The sequence below is a fragment of the Drosophila teissieri genome, chromosome X, assembly GCF_016746235.2.
Source record: "Drosophila teissieri strain GT53w chromosome X, Prin_Dtei_1.1, whole genome shotgun sequence".
In the NCBI taxonomy this organism is placed as follows: Eukaryota; Metazoa; Arthropoda; class Insecta; order Diptera; family Drosophilidae; genus Drosophila; species Drosophila teissieri.
The window spans coordinates 12,995,322-13,015,533 of NC_053034.1; the positions used below are offsets into that span (position 1 = coordinate 12,995,322).

At 46.3% G+C, this 20,212-nt stretch overlaps 2 protein-coding genes across 6 annotated transcripts in view; both read left to right on the forward strand.

Moving 5' to 3' along the window:
- LOC122623166 (ecdysone-induced protein 74EF) overlaps window positions 1–12,292 on the forward strand; it is a 31,975-nt gene extending 19,683 nt beyond the window's left edge. For 2 of the 4 annotated variants that reach the window (XM_043802146.1, XM_043802148.1), the window contains 9 exons: window positions 332–485; window positions 560–960; window positions 1,017–1,358; window positions 1,462–1,681; window positions 3,011–3,133; window positions 3,611–5,037; window positions 5,098–5,762; window positions 7,247–7,599; window positions 7,665–12,292. In XM_043802146.1, coding sequence (XP_043658081.1) covers window positions 332–485; window positions 560–960; window positions 1,017–1,358; window positions 1,462–1,681; window positions 3,011–3,133; window positions 3,611–5,037; window positions 5,098–5,762; window positions 7,247–7,599; window positions 7,665–8,552 — 4,573 coding nt within the window. In that variant the 3' untranslated portion in view covers window positions 8,553–12,292. Of the gene's footprint in view, window positions 1–331; window positions 486–559; window positions 961–1,016; window positions 1,359–1,461; window positions 1,682–2,926; window positions 3,134–3,610; window positions 5,038–5,097; window positions 5,763–7,246; window positions 7,600–7,664 lie in introns of all 4 variants that reach the window. The other 2 variants (XM_043802145.1, XM_043802147.1) reach the window with 1 other exon arrangement.
- A 646-nt stretch (window positions 12,293–12,938) lies between these two features.
- On the forward strand, window positions 12,939–17,762 carry LOC122624356 (WSCD family member CG9164). 2 transcript variants are annotated; one of them, XM_043803864.1, is made up of 6 exons: window positions 12,939–13,241; window positions 13,307–13,458; window positions 15,735–15,887; window positions 16,053–16,179; window positions 16,258–16,626; window positions 16,750–17,762. In XM_043803864.1, exons 3-6 carry the CDS (start codon window positions 15,753–15,755, stop codon window positions 17,070–17,072), a joined length of 954 nt encoding a protein of 317 aa, XP_043659799.1. In that variant the 5' UTR covers window positions 12,939–13,241; window positions 13,307–13,458; window positions 15,735–15,752; the 3' UTR covers window positions 17,073–17,762. The 2 variants fall into 2 exon arrangements, with proteins under 2 accessions (XP_043659799.1, XP_043659798.1); XM_043803863.1 differs by having other exon boundaries at window positions 12,939–13,458.
- Window positions 17,763–20,212: the final 2,450 nt, after the last annotated feature.

The following is a 20,212-nucleotide window of genomic DNA, read 5'->3' on the forward strand; positions in this document are numbered from 1 at the left end:
GTGTTGGAATTTTGTAATATCTGAATAAATACCTGTTGCACATTGCCCCGAAACGAGCGTTTGGCATCAAAGTTTTCGAAAGCGTGCGACAGCCTTGAACAGTTCCATTGATATTTGTCCAACAAATTAGCAGCAAAGATTTCAAATAGTTTATTTCAACCTCAGCCTTGAGCTTTCGAAAACTTTGATTGAGCTTGCAAAAAGTGCTTCAAGGAGAGAAAATGAGTGGCATAAATCGGATTTCTTCTAATTCAATTGAGCCACCTTGTCTCTCTCCGGATTACATGTGCCCTGCTAATTGATTGCCATTCCCTGAATTGCTACTTCGCAGGTATATTTTTACGATCGTTAGCTATTTGATTGGTGTTTTTATCTTCGCCACCATTGTGGGCCAAGTGGGCAATGTGATAACGAACCGAAACGCGAATCGCCTGGAGTTCGAGCGCCTGCTGGATGGGGCCAAGACCTATATGCGGCACCACAAGGTGAGTTTCTCCATTCTCCATTGCCAGCCAGCCAGTTAAACTAATGTAATGTGCATCCTGGCCAATCCCCTTAGGTGCCCGGCGGGATGAAGCGTCGCGTGCTGCGGTGGTACGACTACAGCTGGTCCCGCGGCAGGATACAGGGTGGCGGTGACATCAATACCGCACTGGGACTGCTGCCCGACAAGCTGAAAACCGAATTGGCCTTACATGTCAACCTGAGCGTGCTGAAGAAGGTGACCATATTCCAAGAGTGCCAGCCCGAGTTCCTCCACGATCTCGTGCTCAAGATGAAGGCCTACATCTTCACGCCGGGCGACTCCATCTGCCGCAAGGGCGAGGTGGCCCGCGAGATGTTCATCATTGCCGATGGCATCCTGGAGGTGCTGAGCGAGACGGGCAAGGTGCTCACCACCATGAAGGCTGGCGATTTCTTTGGCGAGATCGGCATCCTCAATCTGGACGGGCTGAACAAGTGAGTCAATGGTGGAAAATAAGAAGCAAGCAATTTTATTATTGCGTACTTTACAGACGCACAGCGGATGTGCGCTCCGTGGGCTATTCGGAGCTCTTCTCGCTGTCGCGCGAGGATGTTCTGGCGGCCATGAAGGACTACCCCGATGCCCAGGAGATCCTGCAGACCCTGGGCCGCAAGCGGCTGATGGAGGTGCGCTGCGTGAACAAGAAGTACGCCAAGGCGCAGAGCGACAAGGAGGCGGCCGCCTACGCGGCAGCCCATCCGCACCACCACCAGAGCCACCACCAGGGTCAGGTGCACCAGAGCGACAGCAGCGAGAACAGTGCCTCCAAGAAGATCGTGGACAAGCTGAAGCACGACGTCAAGGGATTCCGCAACGTGCTGAAGAAGTCCAGGTGAGGTTCTGGACAACAAAACCCCCTTTAAGGAGAGGCGGCAAAACGTGCGAATTGCTTTAACTTCAAATGGCAATGCTGCCGCTTTTGTTCTCCCCCGCAGGACCTCGCGCAAAAGCGATGAATCCCTGGAGATGCAGCCGCTGCACAACACCTCGCCGCGCGGCAGCAAGATCCTGCTGAAGCGCATGTCGCGCGTTCGATCGGACGAAAAGGATGCGGACAGCGCCGAGGCCAAGGACGAGTTGCACGACAAAACGCCCAGCCCGATTGGGGCGGGGCTGCCCCTGCTGCAGCGCCTCCGGCTCCTCAAGGAGAAGCAGGTGAGTTAGCCAGCCCAGGCCCGGCCAGGCCAGGGATGGGAAGCCATTCGCATTGGCATCGACATCGCCACCCACCTGCGGCCAGAAGCCACACAGCCACTGCCACAGTTACAGTTACAGCCACAGTTACAACCACCGAGTCACCACTGGAAACCACACAGCTCTTTTGGTTTTTTGTTATTTTTCGTTTCACTTTCTTTTCTTTTACTCACCCGCTTCACCTTTTGCTCGACTCGGTTCTCCACACCCATCCAGAGTCACCAAGCGCCACGCCCACGCCCATGCCCACACCCGCCCACATCCACACCCACACCCACATGCCATCCGCAAGGCTTTAAATGGTTTTTCGCCACAAGCAGACAAACAGAGCATTGAATGCAGAGCTTGACAAATGGAAAAACAAACCAACACGCCCACGCCCACGCCCACAAAAACACAAACACAAACAGCCTAATGGAAAACGGTCTGAAGCCTGTTGTATCTGAGATACCGATTACTTATAGTCTCACCACCACCCACCACCCACCACCCACAAGCCACCTTACCACCCATTCACCCACCACCCACACTTGCATATGTGTACAATGTTTCGACTCCATCATGTAATGCAGTTTGTACAAGTTGTTAGTGCACCTTCAGATAAATCCACCCAAGATACATGTGCTGCTACCAAAGATCTTCATTATTGCAATCGAGCACGTAAAGCAATTTAAACTATATATAACTTATAGCAAACTATACAGATGAAATTATATAGAACTGGAGCAGAAAATCAGTGATCAGGGATTAGATGCTTTCCATGATTGGCAAAATTCCACACAAAGAGATCATTTAAAAACTTCGATTAACGAATTATATGCTTACATTTAAAAACTATGTAATTCCTACTCTTTAGAAAAGATCTACTAGAATAGTTCAAAAAGGTTGCCTGTTCTCTGTACAAAACAATTTGTGAGCTTATCTAGATGCTTTCAATAGTCCCCTGCTTTCGCTTGGTTAACAAAACAAAGACATGTATAATTTTAATTTACAGATGAAACATACAAACAAATACAAGCAAAAAGTGAAAGATACACCATCGCTGACATTGCCCACTTAAATCATGAGTTCGTTTGCATTTATCATTTGGTTTTGGTTTAGCTTCCGAAATGATTAACGCCCGATCCAGATAAATTCGTGTTGTATGTAATTATCCCCAGCTCCTAAACAGTAGTTTTGTATGTGTCTTTATGTGTCTTGCACTAGGATCGCGAAGAGCGAGCTGTTAAGTCCACACCACCACAGAAATCTCCACCTCACTCACATGTAACGTGTACGTTATCGCCGCAGGAATCGATCCAGGAGGAGCCCGAACGCGAGTTCAGCGAAGGCTTTCCCCTGATCCAGCGACTCCAGCAGTTGAAAATTAAGAACGAGCCGCAGGCAAACGCCGCCGAACCCGGCGTCGTCATGGTAAAGCAAAACAAAAACTATAAAGACATATCGAAATCAAAAAACAAAAACAAAAGACAACAAACTAATATAACCAGATATAGCATCCAAGACCTATAGATCTAGAAAGCTAGAGAGCAAGTGCTTAACTTTCCCTATCGCATTAGGGGAATATGTCAGAGAGAACTCACTTCATGTTTAGCCTTCAATAGTTAGACTTTAAAACTAACCTCCAGCTAAGCTCATGTAGATTTCTTGTACATCGCAGATCTAAGTACAAACTGTTCATATTAACATATAATATTATAACAAAAAGCCAGTTATAAGTGCCGGTTAAGTTTCACGTTCAATTGCTCATGCTCCGGTTAGCAGAATCACCCGTTTCAGTAACAGGAGCATGAGAACCCGCACCATTTATTAACCTCGTGTACCTTCTATTAACATGCCCAACCATCTTTCTTTCCCCAAACGTCCACCTAATCCGATGAATTCACTTAGGTCAACACGCCGGCCAACATCAGCAGCAAAATCGATTCGCATTTCGGTGCCGGGCAGGCGGGAGGAGGAGGAGGATCGCATCCCGGCTCGAATGGTGGAGCCATCGGCTTGTCGGCACCGGGACAATCGCTGACGGTGGCCCAGATCAAGCCCATCATGAAGGTGTCCTTCAAGCAGAAGATCCAGCAGCTGCAGGCTGGCGGCGGAGGAGCCAGCAGTTCTCCGGCTCCAAGCACGGGGGCCATTGCCAAGAAGGAGCCACCCAAATCACTGGCTCTGGTGGCCAAGCACGCCACATCCGAGGATGCCGTCGTCGCAGCCGGATTGGATTTGGGATTGGGATTGGGGTCTGGTTCCGGTTCTGCTTCTGGCATTGCCACCATATCGAAGAGGTTGGTGAAGCCTCAAAGCCATCGGGTGGCCACGCCGCTGCAGTCCGACACGGACACCGATGGCACGCCCATCAAGCCCTGGTCCAAGCTGAAACTGGCCACCCTAATGTCCTCGAGCTACACGAGCTTAACCAACTGTTCGCCGGACGATCTGGCCTCGCCGCTGAAGAACTACTCGCTGAGCAACATACCGCAGCAGATGGAGACGCATCCGCGGCCACGTCACCGCAGCGCCAGAAGCAGCTCGAGATCGCCGCGCCATGGACACCATCATCACCATCATCATGGCCACCACCAGCTGGGGCAGATCCAGGGGCCCAACGGCTCCACGAGCACCAACGGCTCCACCGCCAGTCAGGTGAACCAGCTGAACCAGGCCAGCGCGAAGAGGGATTGCCTGCGTCTGCAGAAGCCGGAGCAGCACTTGCCCGACGGCGAACTGACCGAACTGGGCGGCAATGGACGGCGGAAGCTCTACCAGAGCGTGTTCGATCTGTCGCCGGAGTACTGCGGACTGCCGTTCGTCAAGCGATTGAAGATCCTCAATGAGCGCCAGAAGCTGGCGGAACTGGAGCGGGCGCTGCAGACGCGCAGCTTTAGCCTGGACTGCTCCAAATCCGGGCCGGATAGCAAGGTGCCCATCACGGAGTCGCTGTATCGTTGCTATAGCGACACCTCCGGCATCTATTCGCAGTTCCTCAGCACGTACGAGTCCACCACCAGCTCCGCCTCGATATCCACTAATACTTCCGCCTCTGCATCGGCATCGGCATCCGCCTCCGCTTCCGCATCCGCATCGGCATCCGCATCGGATAGCAACTCCAGGCAGTTGCAGTACGTACCCCTGCCACTCAGTCCCGAATCGAATGAGACCATGGAGCGGCGCAAGCTGAAGAGCATACTCAAGAAACTCCAGATGGGCGGTGGTCAGCAGGAGGAGGCGGGAGCGGGGGCGGGAATGGGAACGGGGTCAAAGGTCAAGTCCAGTGCCAGCCAAAAGGGGCAGGGCCTGCCGGCGGAGCCGACCTTGGAAGGGTACGTGGCTAGGCACAGTAAGCTCTTGAAGAGTGTAACCTTCCATTCCACTCTTTCCAGCCCGCCCGCCAGTGCCAAGGAGGAGGAATCTCCCTTCGGCGGTGCTGCGGCGCTCGGTTCGGTGAATAATGGTTGCGCTAACGGTAGCGGTAGCGGTAGCGGTAACGGTAGTGGTAACGGTAACGGTAACGGTACGGTTAACGATGGCAGTGCTAATTCGAGTTCGCATCCGAGCAAGAGCGGCAACAGTGCGTATACGTGTCCTCCACCACCGGCGGTGGCATTTCCGTTTCCGGTACCCATGGCACCAGCTCATTCCGGCTCAGTGCCACTGCCATTGGAGCCCGGAGTGTCGTCGAGTGTCTGGTCGCCGACGTTGACGTTGGTAACGCCCACGAATTCGCCGCAGGAGAGCTTCGCGTTTCCCGCCCAACTGCAGGGGGAGTTGGGCGGACACGGAACCGGACGCGGAATCGTTGGTGGCGTTGGCAGCGCCTCAGCGTCGCTGTTGCCAGCGGGAGCGGGAGCGGGCGCAACTGCATCCGCCTCCGCATCCGCATCTGCATCCACATCCACGTCCGCCTCGTATGTCGTCGAGTGTTCAGCGTCGTCGAATCAGATCCTCCATGCCCAGTCCACCACTGATTTGAATTTGAATTTGCAGCTCAGGCAGAACACGACCAGTGCGATGGGCGGAACGGGTCCAGGGATCCAGCGGATCGAAGGTAAATATATCTGTTTCAGATCGAGCATCATAGATCCAAGATCCAGAACAAGAGCAATGCCATGCAACGCTTGTCACCTTCCAGATTGTAAAACCATATTCGAGATTAAGAAACACGCTATGTAACTCGTATCACTTTCTCTCTCTCTCTACTTGAGCATACTTCTATATAAACTGACACTTGCGCATGTATGCGAGTCACTCGTACTCGCACAATAAGAACTTTCTCTCGCTTTGCCCTGCTTTCTCCCCCCACTACTGCCCTTCAAACAAAACTACTTGTCTAATCTACTTGCGCCACCGCTTTTGATATAATCCTTACTTACATCTTTGCATGATAACATTAAGTGTAAAAGGCTTTCGAAACACAGACACTGTGTATTATTTTATAACGTATTTACCTATTATACATTTGTGAAATCATTATTAAATTCTATTACATTCTATACTCCGTTTTTCCATACCTGAGCTTTTCGAACTACATATATACGATAATATAATATGGTTTTCCTCTCGTATCCACCCTTAAATAGTAAATGTCTTAACTCTACCTTTCTTATAATTGCTATAAAACACAACTGTCTCCTCAGACTTATTAAAATAACAAATCCCTTCAAGTCTTTCTTCAGCTCTCCTAAAGAGTTACCCCTGTTTGTACCTGCATTTTTAACCCTTACCTTCTCAGGGTTTTGCCGAAATATAAAAACCGAGCTCAAGTCCTAAAAAGTAATAAATCAAAGCTAAAAACACGAAATGCGCATAGAACGGAGAAACTTTTCAGGTGATGGGCGGAAGTACAGTCACGCACGCATTGGGAACGAAATGGAATGAAACAGCCGCCATGATGGATGCTTAAGTTCTTAGGAGCATGTAACTAAAACAGCACAGAACATAACACACAAAGTCACACTCAACCAATGCTTTTGTATATATAAAAAAACCCACTAAATAACACGATACTGTATATATATCTACACCTATATATATACGCGTACCATATAGAGATCTCAGCTGAGCTTGTTTGACGGAGCCGGTGCAACATTTGTATGGTAATGGGAATGAGAATGCGTGACGTTTGTAAATAATTGTCGACGATGTACGTATGTATTGATGCCAATGCAGATATTTCTACTTTGTCTGTCCTTTGTGTAAAAAAAAACCATTCACGCAAGAACCGAACATCTGCATTGGTATGCAGAGCTTCGTGCCACGAAGTCAACTGTACTTGATAGTTAAGGCTGACACGTAACTGAATACTAACTGAAGTACTAATAGCCTAAGTATGTAGTGCTAAAAACGCTTTAACACCCACAGCCTAATTTGATGTAGTGAAACTCTGGAAAATACTAATACTATTGTGAATGTCCTCTCACCCGAAATGCAATGAAAACTCACCTTTGCCAGACACAAAGTACCCACTCCCATAATTTCATCCACATCCGCCGTTCAACGTTCTCACAACGATGTATGATCTTGAATTTAAAGGCTTCCCGGAGGCGCAGGACTACTTCAATCAGATCCTGAACGGCATCAATCACGTGATCAAGACGCACATGAACGAGATGCACTCCAAGTTCGAGACGCAATTCTCCAGCATGGCCGGTGAGGTGCGGCGCCGCGACGCCATCATTGCCCAGCTGCAGCTCAAGCTGCGCTCCATAGAGGGCAAGTCCACGGCGCCGGCGGCATCCTCATCCGCATCCGCATCCTCCTCCGCCATGGTGCTGCCCATCAGCCGGCGCCAGAAGAAGATGCCCCAGCTGTCGGTGGACGACGACGAGCCGCCGGAGGAGGAGGACAACAGCAGTTCGGGATCTTCAGCGGAACTTTTGTTCATGGTAGGTTCTGCCTGATTCACACCCAAATTAGACAGGAAATTGAACTTACTTTGACTGGCTTGCAGCGAGGAGACTCCCTGGACACGGTGTTCACCTCATCGCCGCCCATTCAAGGTGGCAGGCGCAGCATATCGCCGGGTCCTAGTCGCCATCATGCGGCCTCGGCGAACGCACTAAACTGCCCGAGCAGCTACTACGGCGGACCCGGCTCCCTGAGCTCCCGCCACGCCCAGAGCCACCCCAGCTTCTACTCCGGCCAGGGCAATGGACGCAGCAGCGGGCGCAGCAGTGGCTATCGCGAGTGGAGCGACGCACCGGAGACCGGACACCTGGGCAGCGGGAGCGGAACGGGCGGTGCCGTCATGGTGGCGGATGTCACGGGCAATCTGGCCCGCCTGTCGGACAGCGTGATCCTCGACATTGGCGAGAGCTCCAGTTCCAGCTCCTCGTCCAGCAAGATCAACATGGCCGATGAGGACGACGAGGAGGAGGATCCGAGGGGACGAGTTGCTCGAAACGTGGAGCACATGGATGACGACGGTGGTGGTGTTGGTGGTGGTGGTTCGGCGAGCCACAACGACTGGGAGGTGCAGATGCTGGCCGCCGAGATGGAGCGGCAGGAACGGAAGCGCGGTCACTCCCTGTCCGACAATCTGGGCGACCTGAAGCACTGCAGCACGTTTCTGCGGCGACGCCGGAAGTTCAGCGACACGGAAACGGAATTCAGTGAGACGGAAATGGAGGAGCAGTTGGCCAGATCGGCCAGCGGCTCCATGGAGCCCAGCGGATCGGCACCATCCAGCTCTGGAGCCGGCGGCTCCACATCCGCGGGACACCAAAGCGGCAGCCAGCGACCACGGGCCTCCAGTCTGGATCAGTTCAATCTGCGCTACGGCATCGGGCGCGGCATCTTTAAAGCAATGAGCATCGACCGTGATAAAGACAAGCTTTGAGAACCATAATCACGATCAAATCTAACCCGATCCCGCTCCTGGTCCCGATCCTGGTCCTGGTCCCCATCCCGTTCCGAGTTCCGATTCCCATTCCCAACGCGGACGGGGACAGAAGCACGTGCAACCGCAGACAACCAATAAGCAATGGAATTTGGACAGTATTACACGACATGGTACAAGAACTAGGTATATGTATATGATATACAAAACTAAGCAGATGTCAGGACATATAGATCTATATTCTATATATGTTTAGCCCTAACGAAAACCCCCCAGCAGAAGAATCGATATATACACATATAAAGCAAAACCCAATTGAGATTTATATATATATACATATATATATAAAACATGTAGATTTAACGGAAACAACCACTACTAAGAACCGAGAAACAAACACACAAATAGCCAGAGAGTGTTCCCACCCCGGTTCCAATTACTAATCATTTCGCTTTCCTGCATTGTAATCCTGATCCCTATGGTATATTCTTGCAAAATGGTGATATTTCAATCTATATTTTATCTATATTCCGTTTTAATTACAAGCTATTTACAATAATATTTCCTTAATTATTTCCTTTCCTCATAAAATCACTTTTAAATATAAATAATTTTAAACAGAGGTTAATTGGTTTATTATAATGTTTTTCATTTATTTGTTTTTTGTTTGAATTGATTTACCATTATGCAAGTGTACTAAAGGGTCTGTCGATATTTTCTTAAATTTTGTTTCAATAAAATTGCCAAATTTGTGTGGCCCTGTGAGAGAATGTATGCGCGTAGAAGATAATTCCCACATTAAACCGTCCTGAAAAACGTCCATGCCACGATGCGCATGTTTGTTCATTTTGTATGTACCTCTGAAAATCGGCATTTGTATCCCTATCTGCAGCCCCATCCTCTCGATCCGAACCCAAATCGGTTTATTGATCAGTTGCTCGTTTAGTTCGTGGACGGCGGGGGCGGGGGCCTGGGCCTCTCTACAGATGTATATACCTCTTATTGTTAGAGACTATGGAACATATATATATATATATATATATTTTAAGTACGTACATATATACACAGAATTATACATAGTTATATATCTATATATGAACTAGTCTAATGAAAACCGAAAGCTTTAATAACTTATATAGAAAACTATTTAAGAAACATTTTAAATACTAATCGATTCGGACAAATGTTTTGAAATAGAACAGGCCAACCCATTTCCAACACAACTAAAACCAAAAAAAAAAGGGAAATTGAAATTGAAATGAAAATGAAAACAAACACACTAAACACATACATAAGGCATACACCTGCATACGAATATCTAAATATAGAGCCTATAATATGCATAGATTAGCGATTTACTTGTTGAACACCCTCGGTTAAGCCTATCGAAAAACTTAGACTAGCTCTATATACCTTAAGCCTCCAAAGTCCAAAGTTCCAAGTCCCAGCATCCCTTCGGTTTTGTTCACCTGATTCCTTGCTTGTCCTCTGACCCTTGACCTCTGACCTTCGCCTCATCCTCGAATTCTAACTAGAGCAACTATCTCGCCATAAGAAAGGCAACTCTAGCACTTAAGTAGTTTAGTGCAGTTCAAGATCTATTTCGAACACCGCCGCCGAAAACAAAAATGTATCTCAAGACTATGTAGGCAGGAAGCACGATTATTGATTGTTGCTTTTTCATTATCTTTGATTTCTATTGTTGCTCCGAACTAATCGCTTAACTAAGGACAGTTACTAGCCAGGCCCTAGACGCACTCACTAATCAGACGGTAGAGTCCGTAGACAAAAGTTAGACACCCAACTCTAGAGTTTCGTAGTTTCAACTAGCCACAAAAAGGATGTTAGGCTGTACTCAAGCCACTTACTATCGCTCTGGCTACTTCGGCTATCGATAACTATCGTACTGTACTAAGCGCACTAACCTACACACACGATCACAATACAAACACACCCACACACACACACAACAAATTAAAATGTCAACTTTAGTATGAGATACTATATCTATTCAAGTATCTTGAGAAAGTGTTCCTACCTTTTATGGCAGCAACACATTTAAATTCATGCAAATTTTAACGAGTAAGCAATATTTATCCGTGACTTTCCTCAAAAACATCGATAAATACAGATTATTAATTAAAATTGACACCATTTTCTGGAGGTTAAGCATATTTCGTTGATTTTTTATGAGAACTTTGTTAATGGTACTCAAATAAATTTGAAAAAATATATTCCCGATCAATTGATTTATTTTGATCATCAATAGATGATTTATTTTGTAAACCTCTCGAAATTGATTAGTTTAGTAAACACTTTTGGGAATTGCATGGGAAATTAGCCCTAAAATACTTGAAGTATTTGTAAAAAACCGAAGAAAAATGCTTTTCCTCCTTAAATAATATGTATTTCTCCGAAACTAGTCCACAGCAACATAAGAAACCTGAAATTCAAGGAACAAGGAATTCTCAAATGGGTTCAATACAAAGAAAACCAAAGCAACCAAAACCAAAACCAAAAAGTACACAAAAAAGCAAAACTTAAATGGGTCACAGCCAGATAAGCAGTCCAACTAAATGTAATAAGACAAAACAAACGACAAGCACAACACTTACTTATGTAATTCAAAACACAGTCGAATGATGGAGCAGGAGTAACTCTATAAGGATTTGATTTAGTCGTTTACTGGGTTCATTTGTTGAGGAGGCCGAGATTGAATGCCAAGTTGGAGAACCATTTTAATTGAATTACATACGCCAGGGACCACAAAATGTCTTTTTTTTTGTCTCTTTTTTATATAAACGTGTAAACACAATAGGAAATCCTAGCAAAGTTAATGATAAAATTACAAATTGCCCAAGAGAGGAGAGTGTTATTGACCAGAAGGTAGCTATCATATAATCATCGATATACCCTTAGCCAGGCACCCATTATATAGGCCCCATTCCCGATATACATATATAAATCCTTATATATATATGCAAGTATGTCTAACTGATTTCTTACGTACTACCACTCACTCTCGGTTCAATTGTTGTCAGCCAACGAAAAACTCTGTGAGTCAATTATGTATATGGATCATTTTTAATCGATTGTTTTTAACTGAAGACCGATGCCAGATGACCGCCCGATTATGACCTACTCTGTATTGTACTATATTGCATTGAATACCGCGGATTGTTGTCGTTGTTGATTTTAAATTTTAAATTGCTCGTACTTAAGTTACCGATATTTTTGTACATTAGTTTAAGGTAGCGCATAATAAGTCCCACGAGTCTAGTGTAAAATCCTATATGAATGTATAAATACATTTTTTTTTTCTCCTAATTGCTAATTTCGCAATGTTGACCGAATACTAAAGAGAATGTACTTATAGTGAAATTATACGCAAACAAATAATTTAAACTAAACTAAATGAGAACTAAACCAAAGCAAAAGCAAAAGCAAAAATGAAAATGAAAACAAACTAAGAAATTAGCACATGTTAATGAAGCGCAAATAAAAGTGAAATACCAAACGAATATGACAACAGACTTGCCTTCGGTTGCAAGTTACTTTGTAGTGTGCCAAATCTACATCATATCAGCTTTTACTCACCACAAGGTATGATGTTGCTGCAAAATAATACGAACCCCAATTCGAATTTCGAACACTAAATGAAACCACGAAAAACCAAAACCAACAAAACAATGCAAGTGAAGCCAAATCCCGCGCAGGCAAGGTGAAATTTGAATGAGATATCGAGGCAAGCAGAACTTATTTGAATAAAAGAAGAAAATGTAAAAAAAAACTAAGGAATCATTTCATTTCGATGGGTGGTCTTTAAATGCTAATCGATGGATTAGTTTATTATTAAATTTAGTTGCCATTCAATTAATTTCAATTGTTAACGACTCCTGCAAATATAATCAATAACTCTGGCAGTGTCCATCTATTGAGCACTTTTGGAAACTCTAGAGGAGATCGGCGCCTGCGCCAAGTTGAAATATTATTTCAAAATAATATTGGCATATTTCAATACAAGAATCGCAGAACTCTAAGCAGTTCAGTTTGCTTTCAATCGAATAATGCATATTTTATTAACACATATTTCTTCGAGCGCGTTACTGTGGCAATGGCCACCTATTGAGCATTTCTGGAAACTCTGCGAGAGATCGACGCCTGCGCAGAGCCCATAAAAGAGCCCCAATCAAGCCCAGCTGCTGAGAAAAAGGGGTTGCTAATGGAGCTTTTCCGCGTCAGTGGCAACGCCAGCTAGAAAAAAGCTTTCAATCATCCCCCAGTGCGATGCTGGTGCCGCTTCTTCTTCTGCTGCCGCTGCTGCCACTGCTGCTGCTGCGGGTTGTACTGTGTGGATGCCACTTCCTCCGAGCCGAACAGAAACTCTCGGACACACGGAGCACACGGAGCACACGGCGCACAACGCACAACACACAACACACACAGCACACACAGCTCACGACGAGTGCGCCCCCAGGCATTGCGCATACGACGTGTGGGCCGAGTGGCACAAATAAATAGTTCACATTTGTTTTGCTGCCGTTTTTTTGTTGTTTGTTTGGCCCTGTGTTGGCGATTGTTGTTGCTGCTGCTGCTGCTGCCACCGGATTTATTTATTTTTTTCACAGTGATTTTTTTTTGCCAGTGTTTGGTGCGTGCGTGTTATTGTTGGTATCCAATGTGCTCTTGGTGATTTCAAACAGCCGAACAGCCGCAAATGGCAGCCTGGTGATTCCCCCATTTTTTATCAGCAGCTTCCTGCACTGCGATTGTCACTGCGAATTCGTCGATTGACATGTAGCTGCGAATTCTGGGCGTGTTTGGTCGCTGGTCGGCTGGTCGACTGGTTGGTGGTTGTCAGCGGCGTTCCAAGGGGGGCAAGGATCCGGATCCGGAATCGGTATCGGTAAGTACAACTTATACATTCATATTGCTATATATTTGTACAGCAAACGCACGAAATGATTTGTTTACATTCAAGCGAATGGCGCTGAGAAAATGAGAAAAATTCGGAATGTACTATCAGAGATACGAATTCGTTTGCCAGCCACATTTGTTTATTCGATCCCATGCATTGTTTCATCGCACATTGCCCCATTGCTGTGCTTATTTTTGATTATTGTGCACATTTGTTTGGCTTTGCTCTCGCAATCAAAATGCATATTCATTGGGTGATTCGGCTATGGCGATGGGTATGGGTGTATGGCAATGGGCATGGTGAACTCCCCCTTTCGCATTTGGTAGGGAACATTTGCTCGGGAACCCCTCTCGTAAGCATTATGTAAACCTGTGGGCTGGGCCACCGTTCCACCTGCGATGTCAACGTTTCCGAGTTTTGGGTTCTGGTTCTGGGTTCTGGGTTCTGTTTCTGTTTTTTCTTCCATTAATGTGCTTGGCTTTTGTCTGATTTATGCCGCAAAACAATCAAATTATTGCCAGCCAACCCTTCTGACCGCCGCATCGCTCTTGCGAAGCTGGTGGTGCCCATTTTTTATGATATTTCTCTATTTCCCCTTTGCGGCCGCCGAGCTATTTCATTACATAGACTCTGGTGTGCACTGAGAGAAGCAATATACCCAGAGATCATCATCAAATTGGGGCTTTCTTTGGACGTGATTAGTATGAAATGGCTGCCGCTTGCCTTAAAAGTCTGAAAATCAAACATTATGATTATTTGAAATATTACTTCAAATGTGTTTATATATTTGTATTTAAGAACTGTCTTATTTTGTTTCTTATTGATTGGTAGCTATTGCTGATCATTTTCACTATCACTGTCCACTTTCTCTCAGTGCACCTTTCCGTTCAGCTTTCCTATTTTTTATGCCGCTCTCCTCTTTTCCTTTTTTCCTGTTTTCCGCCTTGGGTTTTGTTTTTGTTTGCGTCTTGTTTCAGGGCTGAACTAGTTTTCGGCCCACCACCATGGAGCACCGCGATTTTCTCGAGCAGGGGTGGGTGGTTCGAGAAGTTCCGGCCTGTTCGCTGGTGTTCGTTCGACTTCCGCGCTTTTCCGGGGTGGAGGAAGAGGAAGAGGGTATGCCGTATGCCTTATATCATGCAGCGGCTTTTCCGCCGGCATCCGATGGGCCAGAGTTTATCGCTGCCTCAAGGATCCGTTTGGCCATGGACGAGTACCCTTCGAGCACCCCTCGCCGCCTCTTCGCCCAGCTGTTGCATAAATTTTCGCATTTAGCTGCTTGTCTTGCTCATGTGTGTGTGTGTGTGTGCGTATGTGAACCTAACATGTGTGTGCGTGTGTGTGTGTTATGGGGTGTCCTTTTGCGGATTTCGTGAGCGTTTCATGCAGCTCAAGGAATTCCGTTGAAGGCATGACAAGGCTTTTATTCTCTTATTCTCATTTCCCCCTCGATGCCCTTTTTTTGCAGGGGTATTTAGGGCTTTGTGGCGAAGTGTTCTTCAGCACAAGTCGCTTTTTAGCTGAACAGCTCTAGATTATCTCTTATCATGGCCTAAAAGGGTATTATTTTCATTCTTAGTCTAGACCTTAGACTATAGTCTATTACTAGTGACTATTCTATGTTAAAATAATATTTGAATAAATTTCATTTTTGAGAAAAAAGTCCATTTGTCTACCCTTGATGATTATGTGCTATGTGTTGATTAGTATTTAGTCATCGACTAATATTTATCAACGCGAATGACAAGTTATCAATCATTTGAGGAGCCCCAAAGTGAAATGAGAGTATGCTACTGAGCTGGAAAAGCCTGCCTTCTGGTGGCTTTTCTTTTTACAATTTCCATTTGCAACCCAAAACTGAAGTGCGCCCCATTTCCGCCGACTGTCTCACTGACTGACTGTCTCACTGACTGACACTGGCGGGTTGTCGGGGTTACCATTTCCTACCACTTGCTGGTAGGGAGGTGGCCAAATGGGCCCATTTTGGCCAAGTGGCCTCTGCTCCCCGCCCCCTTTCCCTTCCCTCCTGTCGCACTTGTTTCGTTGTCATAACAAAATCAACAGAGAACAACAAATTGATTGCGCTTCCTTGTCGTCGCTCCTGTTCTCGGCCAGAATACAGAATATACACAGATAATTGGCTTCATTAATGCGAACATGTTCATTTGAATTACATATTTTTACATAAACGAGCAGCGCTCGGCATCGATGATGCCACCACAATTCGCAGCTAATAATAAGCCCGCTGGTAATCCCGATTTCAGTAATGCAAAGACGGCGATATGGCACTACAAGGCTGGCGCTTTTTCGGTGTCTCGGCAACCATCATCATCTACATCGGCGGCGTCCTGTTCCTCTCCATGAACAACATACCCGGATCGCATCCCAAGAGGCCGCGCATCGAACGCTTCGCCGAGGTGAGTCCACGTGTCATGGCGCACACTTACAGTTTTCCAATTTTCCGCTTAGCAACACTCGACTGACATGTGGCGGTGGCATTTCAAGGAAAGTGTACAAAAATAGCAGGCACACATGTTTATCCCAATTTGATGCAACATTTGTATCTCCATTTGTATCCGCAGTTTCCCAGCTTTCATAGTCCGCGGTTCCCGATGCCCAGCCGCAAGATGACGATACGCTGGTGTCGCGACCTGAAGTACATAAATCGAGATCTTCCAATCTACGCGGATTACAAGTCCGACTTCTACAGTGAGTGACCCTGCGAGTTTGACCTTTCTGACTCTCTGACATTCTGACTTTCTCATTCCATTCCCATTCAATTTGTAGCGGCCCTGCCCAGTGACGTCAGCGCCGCCCTGCAATCCCTGCCAGCGTTGACCGCCCTGGCCAGTTTTCCGGGCAGCGGCAACACGTGGCTGAGGTACCTGCTCCAGCAGGCCACGGGCATCCTGACGGGCAGCATCTACAAGGACTACGGCCTGCTGAAGACCGGCTTTCCGGCGGAGAACGTCTGCAACAGCTCAGTATTACTGGTGAAGACCCACGAGTGGGGCGGCAAGGCGTGGGCCCCCTTCTCGAAGGCCATTCTCCTCGTCCGCGATCCGGAGAAGGCCATCATCGCCGAGTTCAATCGCCAGAGTGGCGGCCACATCGGGTTCGCATCCCCGGATCGCTACAAGCGCACCAAGGGCAAATGTACGTCTCTTGCATGTGGGGACATCCACTAATTAAGTCCAATTATGAGAGTTTATGAGATTAGGCTCAAGCATAAATATGCATTCATTATATAGTTTTAACTGCTTGGCATTTCCATTGCAGACTGGCAGCAGTTCGTGAGCAACAAGCTCAAGGGCTGGGAGATGATGAACCTCAGCTGGGCGCGCAACTTCACGGGCAGCATCAAGGTGGTGTTCTACGACGACCTGGTCCACCACACGGAGCGGGAGCTGCGCTCCATCCTGCAGTTCCTGCAGTTCCCCATCAACGAGCAGCTCATGCGGTGCGCCATCATGCGCAAGGAGGGCATCTTCCGGCGCAAGAAGCGCCTGCTGTCCTTTGATCCCTACACGGAGTCCATGCGGGCGGAGGTGCAGAATCGACGGCGCATCGTCTACGGATTGCTGGGGCGTCAGGAGCCGTAGGATATATATCTACATTTAGCTATAAGAACTCTGGGTAACGCAACGAGAAGGGAAATCGAATTCGTACCACCAACAGGAACTAATTCAAAGAAAAAGCAAAACAAACAACTGACAAACACACAATTGCAACGACAACGATGCACAAAGCAAATGGAATTGCAGCCGCGAATTCAAATCATCCCCAGATCATCACGACCATCTTCGTAGGACCATAGATCTCACTGGGGGTCAGCAAACACATACATACATACATACATACATACATAGGTAGTAATGCCCCAACAAGTAGTCCCGTTTTTCCACCCAAACCCAAAAAAAAACGTTCCCAATCGTTTGCTGCTCGCTTGGCGCATTAGTTCAAATTTGTTATGTTCGAACAAACATTAGATATGGTATTTTATAGAGACGCATAACTTTAGGTTGATATATGTACGTATTTGGTATAGGCTATACAACAAGGTATTATGATTCCTGATCGAATTTATGAAATTCATTATAGGCCATGTTGTGCTTCATCGCTCACCAAAACTCAACTCATCCGCAACTTATCCTTTGGTCACGTTGAGGTCCCATTTTAGACTATCCTTGTAAAAAGTTTTATACACGACTCTACAATAACTTGTGAAATATTAACAACGGAGCCTATTAGATAATTGTACAAAACACGAACAAAACGAAAAAAAAAAACAAAAATCGAATGAGAAACAATGAAGTGAATTTCAAAACCAAAAATTGAAGTTTCTTTGCTTTTTGGGTGGATTTTGAATGGGCTTTCAATAGCTTTTATTATGTCCTGGGCACATTTGGTTTTTTCGAAACTTTTAAAACTTTGACTTTATTTTCGGTGAACTTTTAGCTCCGTTTGATTTCGCATAAGCTTTTCATGTAAAGAGTCCTTGAAAGCTCTCGAAAGCTGGAAGGGTATGTAAAATCCTTTTTCAGCGTTCGTGTTTTACAATTAGGAACTGACCCACAGATGGCGCCAGCAGGACTAAATTTCGATATTAAAACTAAACAATAAACAAGTTTTACAAAAAACAAAGAAAAAACAATAATATATTATTACTAATATATAATACTAATACTAATATATATAATATATATTATTATCACTAATCAGATCAAAATTCTACTTCGATGAACATTTGTATTTGTGCAAAGGATTAAACTAAATAAAACCTACTCTTCAAATAAGAAATATATAGTTATTATACAAATTACATATTTTCTATTTTGAAAACTATTAAAAAGATTATTATAATAATTATAATTATTACGTTGAAACAGATAAAAGTTACAACGATGGAGTTTTTTAAATTGTTAGCTTAAAATGTGTGCTGCACTTTATCTTGGGTGATAAACTTAAGATATTTAAACATTTCTTTTAACAACAAATAGGTTTTAAAGGTGGCACCCTGTAAGCCAAGCTACGGCGATCGGGACACCCTGTAATTGATTTGCCATGCTGCATGCTTTTAACAGTTGCACTGCAACAACTAGGCCTCTGAACCGCCACTCCCCCTTTTCGGAACTGACCCACCTGCTGGCTATCCCTGACCCACCTCCACCTCCTCCACTTCCACCTACTCCTCTTCCAGCCACTCCCCACCTTTCCCCTTTGCTGCCTCCATCTTTAGCCCCACTGACATGTACGCCCATTTCAGGTTTGGCATTGTTGGTCCGCCGCCGCGCTGCCGTTTTGTGCCTTTTGTTGAGGCCCAGCGAAAGCCACCCACCAACCACCACCCACCAGCACCACCCCCACCACCCAGTGGCTCCCCTTCGAAAGTCGCAAAAAGAGAGAGAGCGAGAGAGAGAGAGAGAAATCAGAGAGAGGCAGAAGTGCGGAGAAAAAAGAATTTGTGCCATATGCTGGACATTGCGGGGCATTGCGATGCTCGTCGCTTCCACGGCTCTCAAGGGGGTGGTGCTACCCAGTTCGGCTTGCCACCACCCACTGCCACCCCCTGCCACCCGCCGCCACCCAGTGGCCAGCGGTGTGGCAGTGCGCAGACGCCGCACCACTGGCGCTGGCATTGGCTTCGTCAAGTTTGGAAGGACTCGCCGGGTAGAGACACGCCGACTGCTGCCCAATTCCAGCTGAACGAAGGCGCCGGCTGCGCTGCCCGCTCCCATCGGGCGACCAATCAAAGGGCGCACGCTGGCGTTATATAAGGAATTTGGCTGCCATTTTGAGGCAGCGGGCAGGACACGCCCACGCTGATAAATAATGAAAACATGTCGTCCGCCCCATTGAAAATAAACTCTGAAGTTAGCGAAACTCATCATAGAATTCTTTATCACAACACCACGCGCGCTTGTCTAGTTGTGAAATCTGTGTCCTGTGTCCTGTGCGCTGGCGTTTTTGAAAATTTCGAAAAAATAGTTCTTGAATAGGCGTCTGCAAAAATAAATGCACATACACACACCCACACACCTATATACACACACACGCTCATATAGCGCGGCGGTACGAGCGGTCGAGCGGTACAGAAACAGGCAGCAGCGTAATACCACGTAACCAAATAAGCAAATAACCAAAACCCAAATCGCAAATCGCAAGTCCCAGAAACAGAAACAGGAAACGGAAGTCGGTATAAAACGCGGGCCAATAGCTCCGCTTCGCAAACGGTAAACAGTTTGAACGCCGACGCCAAACCGTTTAACCGTTTCGAGTGCGCGTAATTCGATTACCAGTCCAAAAGTCAAACAACAAAAGAAATACATAATTATAATAATAATAAATAATAATACGAAAATTACAAATAATTAACCGACGGCATTCTGCAACTACTTGGGCAACATTTTTTTACTGTGATTTTTTTCTCAGTTCTGTCGCGTACCACGAATACCATTCGATATCATTCAATTCATTAACTAGCCAACGGCCAAGAGTATAAATACAAGTGCAGTGCATACGATCGATCGAAGATCGAAGAAGCCAATATATAAAGTAGAAATATATATAAATATATATAGTTTAGGGCGTTGAGCGGGCCCAGTGCATTTGATATTTGTTGATGTCCTGCATGCAGGACACGCGCTAAGGCTGTCCCAGTAAGTGCTTCAAAATTTACTCGCCAACCACTTTCGACGCCTCCAGGGCGTTCAAGCTGGAGGAGGATTTCGTCGGCGGCTGC